This window comes from Solanum lycopersicum, chromosome 6 (assembly GCF_036512215.1).
Source record: "Solanum lycopersicum chromosome 6, SLM_r2.1".
NCBI classification, from domain to species: domain Eukaryota; kingdom Viridiplantae; phylum Streptophyta; class Magnoliopsida; order Solanales; family Solanaceae; genus Solanum; species Solanum lycopersicum.
In genome coordinates, this window is record NC_090805.1 from 22,974,018 (window position 1) to 22,980,621 (window position 6,604).

The 6,604-nt window shown below is 32.4% G+C and overlaps 1 protein-coding gene across 2 annotated transcripts; it reads left to right on the plus strand.

The window, feature by feature from the left end:
* Window positions 1–1,118: 1,118 nt before the first annotated feature.
* On the plus strand, window positions 1,119–5,823 carry LOC101255498 (calmodulin calcium-dependent NAD kinase-like). 2 transcript variants are annotated; one of them, XM_004240774.5, is made up of 8 exons: window positions 1,119–1,601; window positions 2,215–2,438; window positions 2,546–2,610; window positions 3,669–3,890; window positions 3,984–4,110; window positions 4,640–4,962; window positions 5,041–5,185; window positions 5,280–5,823. In XM_004240774.5, the coding sequence occupies exons 1-8, from the start codon at window positions 1,322–1,324 to the stop codon at window positions 5,517–5,519; spliced, it is 1,626 nt and encodes a 541-aa protein (XP_004240822.2). In that variant the 5' UTR covers window positions 1,119–1,321; the 3' UTR covers window positions 5,520–5,823. The 2 variants fall into 2 exon arrangements, with proteins under 2 accessions (XP_004240822.2, XP_069155227.1); XM_069299126.1 differs by having other exon boundaries at window positions 1,119–1,597.
* The last annotated feature ends 781 nt before the right edge of the window (window positions 5,824–6,604 follow it).

Here is a 6,604-nt window from a genome sequence, read left to right on the forward strand (position 1 = left end):
AAATATAACAATACAAATACATACGAACCGCATAATCCATTCTTGAGGAATTTTCTCTCTAAATGTTGAATCTATTACATACATTTTTTTCCATCGGCTTATTTGATTCGTCAAATTTCATCAAGAGTAATCTCTTTCTTCATTTGATCTTCCACTTTAGCCACTCAAGTTTTATTTCAATTATGTTTTACATCTTAATATCCATGTAATATTTACATAACTAATGGATCAGCTTCAGACTTTTGAGTTTTTTCATTAAATTAGTTATCATGGATATGAAATGTTTACAACATCAAAAGTTATATTGAAGGGATAATTTGTTTCTAAAGATTAAATAATAATATTAGTAAAATCGGCATGGGTTCATTTAGAGCACAATAATAGCAAAAATTTGGAAAGATGTTTTAATTGTTTTACGTTATTTTACAATTTGGTTAAGAGAATTCTTTAGTTATTAAATGGTAAATGTGGTTCAAAATTTTGATATTTGAGGGGTAAATTGGCCTTTCAATTTTTATCTTTGAGAGTTCCTGCTTATAATAATGTATGATGATTAATAAATAAAATATAAATACTTTGTGAAATTTTAATTATTTTAAGTCTTTAACTTTATAATTTTCTCAAGCACAACACTTCAGCGCAATAATAACAATAATCCATTAAAATTCATTTAGTCTTTATCTATCCTACTTCACATAAAATAGTCACATTTTCTCTTAATTGAATCACGTTGTGCGTGTAATGATAACTCTAGTATCGTTGAATTGCTTAATTATATTGACGGTCGCTTTTTTGTGGATTGTTTATGTACTAGGTGATTGCGCCTATCGAGATAAGTAAGCCCTAAAAAAGTATTACTTTCAAATCGAATAAACCAAAAAAACTGAACCAAATTGACGATTATTTTTTCCTTTTGACATGATATTGATTTTAGAAATTTAAACCGACTAAATTGATCTGATTTTAATTTTTATCAATAGTTGATCTAAATCGAACCACGAACACCCATTAGGTAAGTTTATACCAATTCACATAATTAATGAATATTTTTGGTCTTTTCTGTTTTATTATTTTACAGATAAAATCATCATTAAAGTCCCTAATTTATTTATTTAACTTTTTTACCCAGAAAGTGATTAAATACAAATACACAAATAAATAAAAAGAAGTGAATCTGATTATTCTCTACATCAGATCATTTTAGCACGTATTCAGATTACAAAAAAATCAAAAAGATGAAGAAGCAATTGCATTTTGTATTGTGGTTAAATGTTTAGGTGTGAAGCTATTTCTGCATTGTAAATTGAGCCCCTTGTTTTGCATGGGAATTAATATGTCTGTTTCATCATTGTCGTCATCATCTCCTCCTTCATGGTCATGGCACTTGAATAGTTATTCCGAATTTCATCCTCCTTCGTATTACTGTGTCAATATAAAGCCTATTTGTATACAGATCTTTTCAGCATCTTGGATTTGTTTAATCATATCAGCAGCTGTCTATTATCGCCTAAAGAAAATTCGAAATCAGAAAATCATCCCTCGAATTGAACTTTCTCGTATTGGACAGGTCCTCAAGTTTGAAAAATTTTCCCATTATGTAGGTAATTATTCAATTAAAGTACCTTTCCATTTTCAATTTTTTTTTTATATTTTATTTTCGTTTATCGTTATTGTTAGGATCCCATATATTGTTATAGTTATAATTAAGTAATTAAACCTCTCTATTAGTGATAATTTAAGGTTTTACGTAACAACAACATCAATATATATATGCATGAAATTATTACACGAGGTGTGTGGAAATGGTTGAATGTATGCAGATTTTATCATTGAAGATAGAGAGATAGTGATAGTTTAAGTTTTTACACAATGCTCGCAAAACTCAATATTCTATATCTGTCACTCCTTTCTTTATTTATTTCAAAAGAATGACGTCTTTCTATTTTTGGCATCTCTTTTGACTTCACATTTTCCATTTTTATCATATTAATTATATGCTTTTATACCTCTAGTAATATCATGGCATGTCTGAAACTATAAGGGGTCGTTTGGTAGGGTGTACCAAACCATGTACTACTATTATATATAATGCGCAAAGCTAATACATGCATTTTTCTTTCCAAACGACCCCCATGTTCTAAATGTGCTTTTGGATGTGGTCTTAAGTTTTTGGATGAGATGGTCATATAACGAAATATATATGTATGAATGCAGCTAGACAAATGGGATTTGCAGATAGGAGACAATGTCCTCATCTGTGCAAGCTAGCTACTGAGTACATAATAAAATCAGACGGGTGTGAGGAAGATATGTACAACTACTTTTCTAATGAACCAGATGCTGATTCGCTTTTTATAAAGCTTGTTGAGGAGTTTGAGAGATGCATCCTTAGTTACTTCGCTTTCCATTGGAGTCATGTTCCTTATATGATGAGCCAGGTTTATCAAACTTTTCAGAACAAATGCCCCATGAAAACAAAATTTGAAATGTGCATTGTAGTTGATCATCTTGTAATCTTATTCTTTCCTCTTTGATATCCTTTTAGGTACTGAGTGCTGATCATTTTGAGCCAAAAAAGAAGCTCCAAAACATTGTCATGGCTGCTACGAGGTATAACTGCATATCCTATTTGCTCTTTTATTCAAAAGTTAGCTTGCTGATATTCATGTTTACGACTTATGTAATTGTTTGACAATGGACATGAACCTCGATAGGAGGGTGTGGAAGTTGAGAATTAGGGTAGAGGGTTGATAGGTAGTGTTTTTCCTTTCTATCTGTTGTTCCTTTAATTTAGCCTCTGCTATCTTATTATACTTGTTGTTTCTGTCTCTTTTTCATCATTCTTCGAATCGATGGTCTATTGGAAACAACTTCTCTACCTTCCCAACATAGGATTATAGTCTGTGTGCACTCTACCTTCCCAAGGTAGATGTAGAGCTAGCTTTTATAGTTCATTTGCATCCTTTGGCACTCTTCCTCTGTCCATCACAATTTTGCTCAATGTTCGTCAAGTTACCATAGTAGCTTTGATTATCTCCAACCTCTTTTTTTCCCTTTTTTTTGTAGAGCATTGTTCTGATCTGTAATGTACTTGAGTGCGTTATGATTCATATTATGTCAATGCTCTCGCAAACTTTTTTCTAGTCCGGTTTATCATATTCCTGCGCATGCTTACATAAAGCCTTCCACATTTCCTGACATATTAGTTTTCCAATTAGATATTTTAGTTTGTATCCCGACCAACTGAGTAACTTCTATCTGATTGACAAATCTTATTATTATATGATACATGCAGTAATGCAATAGAACTTCAAACATACTTCATTGTTATTATTTTTATTGGCAGTTGGTGATCCTCTACGATTTCCTCTCACTTCCAAACTGATTTATTAATACAAGTTTCAGATACATATATTTGGTGCTTCATCCATGGCACCTACTTTATTGTCATTATTCAGATCAGGGTCTTTGTAATTAATGATACAACAAGATATGTTGTTTGGTTCAGCTTATGGATAATATTCCAGATTTTCGTACTTATAAAATCCTTACCTAAGCTTTTGTGTAATTTTGTTAATCCCTAGCTAGTGTGAAAGTAGTTCAAACCTCTCGATTTAATAATGGTGTTCTCTTTACTTTTGCTGACTTGTGTTTTGTGTGTAATAAAGGGAACAACGATTTGAAAGGGTGACAAAGAATCTGAAGGTTGCGAGAGTTATTACTACCTTAGTTGAGGAGATGAAAGCAATAGGACTCGTTTCTTCAGATGATTCACAATGCACAGATGTGATGGTTCCAATGGCTCACAAAGATAGAAGCCCTGTCCTCCTGTTTATGGGAGGTGGCATGGGGGCTGGGAAAAGCACCGCGCTCAAGGAAATTCTCAAAGAGTAAGAAAGTTATCATTATTTGCAAGTGTAGAGGTTTCAATGCACTTCTGGTACATACTTATAATGGATCGACTACCTAAATTTTACACGCAGGCCATTTTGGATTGGAGCTTCAGCTAATGTTGTTGTGATAGAAGCAGATGCATTCAAAGAATCAGATGTTATTTACAAAGCTCTTAGCTCTAGGGGACACCATGACATGCTTCAAACTGCTGAACTGGTTATTATATGCTTCTCAATCCCTTGAAAATATTACAAATAAAGAGTTGCATATCTGTCCTCTATTGCCCCTGCCGTAGGGATAGATAATCTTTTTAAATCATTTCATTTGTACGCAAATCATATCAAAAGCCAAGCTCGTGGTACATGTTGTTCGTTATTGCCAAACAAAACTCACAAAATTTGTGCTCAGGTTATGCCATGTATAGTTGGAAGCATTTGTACCATGTACTTGTGTTGTTCTATATAGAACTTCACTTTTCTCTCCCTTTATTGTGTGGTATTTTTCTAGGATATCCTATGTGCCCGTTCATCAAACACTTGCCAATCTAGAAGCTTGTTAGTCCTTCTTGTCCCTCCTCCCTTCCATCATGAGCACCAGTATTAGTTAGTAAAACATTCTACTAGTCCATTCGAAGAGATTCTCTTAATCAACCCAGTATAAACAAAAAATATAATTTCAATGCTCTAAGACCTTAGCCTTTTAAAGTTTATTTTGGAAGTGATTGCATAGATAAAGTTTGTTGCAGGTACACCAGTCATCAACAGATGCAGCATCATCCTTGCTTGTAACAGCACTGAATGAAGGAAGAGATGTGATCATGGATGGGACACTCTCATGGATACCCTTTGTGGTGCAGACCATAACCATGGCCAGAAATGTTCACCGGCGACGTTACCGAATGGGTACTGGTTACAAAGTGGAAGAGGATGGAAGAGTAACTGAAAACTACTGGGAACAGATTGATGAAGAAGAACAGGAAACTGATGGTACAAGAAAAAGAAGACCTTATAGAATAGAATTGGTTGGAGTTGTTTGTGATGCTTATTTAGCTGTCATTAGAGGGATAAGGTAAATGTTATAACAATTAATTGTCAAAAGCATTTTTTCTTCTTAGCGCGTGTTAAACAAGTTTCCATTTCTTTACAGGAGAGCTATCATGTGTAGAAGAGCTGTTCGGGTGAACTCGCAACTGAAGTCACACAAGAGATTCGCAAATGCATTTGACACATACTGTCAGCTTGTGGATAATGCAAGGTTATATTCCACGAATACTTTGGAAGGCCCCCCTAAGGTACATACATATAAACAAATAAGTTTTCTTACATTGTTATTGCCTAATGTTTTGTTCTCCTCTAACAACAAATACTATATATATGTTTTGGAAGTTGATAGCATGCAAGGATAGAGACAAGACATTATTGGTGGATCCTGATGAGATAACTGTACTGAAAATGGTAGGGAGGTTGAATGAAGGAGCTGATTCCATTTATGAACTTTACAAGAACCCTCATCCAGCTTATCAATCTGGCTCAGTTTGGAAAGACATTGTTATGTCACCTTCTAGGTTGAATATTCAGAAAGAACTCAAGTATTCCATTCAAAAAGTTGAAAGAATGAGATCCTAAATCAATCATCAATGACTACTCGACAATATGACTTTGAGATTTGGAGGCTAAAATCCCTTCTCTAGTTGGTTTTGCCTCCTCAAAACCCTTCCTTAGCTTGTAATCTTGAAGCCTTGTAGCTTTCAGTTGATTTCAAAGAGTTGTATTAGGTTTGGTTTTTTTTTTTTGGGAGTGTCCCCGGGTAATTAGGATTACGCGAGTAGGGCACCATTTGGGAGTACCGCTCTCGATGAAAGATTTTTTCCTATTCAGAACTCAAATTGAAAATATCAGATCAAGAGAGAATCTTTATCCTTTGCACTTATTCCTTTGATGGTAGTTTGAAAATTGTGAAGAATATTTTTTATTTTTTGAAAAATAATAAATATTAAAGGTGTCAGAGGTAGATTAGAAGTATTTGTTTTTATTTATTTTTTAGGTATAATATTGTATCTAATAGCTGGCATATTCTATTTTTCGAAAAAAATTATTATGGTAGAGGTGAACCAACAAAAGGTGTATGAGGCTTCATTTATTTTTTGACATATCCACAAGTGGATCATTTATGTACTTTTCTACTTTACAAAAATTCTTTCTACAAGTAATAAGAGAAAGAAAATCTATTTTTACATAAATTGAGTCGAACAAATATAAAAATACAAGAAAAATTATGTGGGTTTGCTACTTTTTTTAATCATTATTAATATTATACTTAATTGTGGATTATATCGGATATATTATTTTTATTGTTGTTGTATTATAATTTGAAAAATATATTTTGATATGATTTGTATTTATGTTCTGTGTTTGTTTTAAAAAAAAATCTTTCATAATTATTATGATTTTAAAATGTAATCATTTTATTTTAATTGTTACGATCTGAAACGTCGATTTTACCTTATTTTTACATTATAACTTTTGAAGGAAAGTAAAAAAAAAAGTTAATTATACTATTATAGTGGGATGAATGCTTAAAACAGAGTAACACTACTCAAAGAAATAGTTTTTAAAAAATATCGTTATCCTAATAATATTTTTTTAGTTCAATTCGTGTAAAATTTCAGTTGATGTAGAATGTACTATTTATCATCATTACGATTTGATCA

Bases quoted from the DNA above. Each gene is read 5' to 3' on its own strand.
- LOC101255498 (XM_004240774.5), top strand. From the start codon at position 1,322: ATGGGAATTAATATGTCTGTTTCATCATTGTCGTCATCATCTCCTCCT. The intron at 3,891-3,983 runs GTAAGAAAGTTA...TTTTACACGCAG, and splicing joins CTCAAGGAAATTCTCAAAGA to GCCATTTTGGATTGGAGCTT. The intron at 4,963-5,040 runs GTAAATGTTATA...ATTTCTTTACAG, and splicing joins GCTGTCATTAGAGGGATAAG to GAGAGCTATCATGTGTAGAA.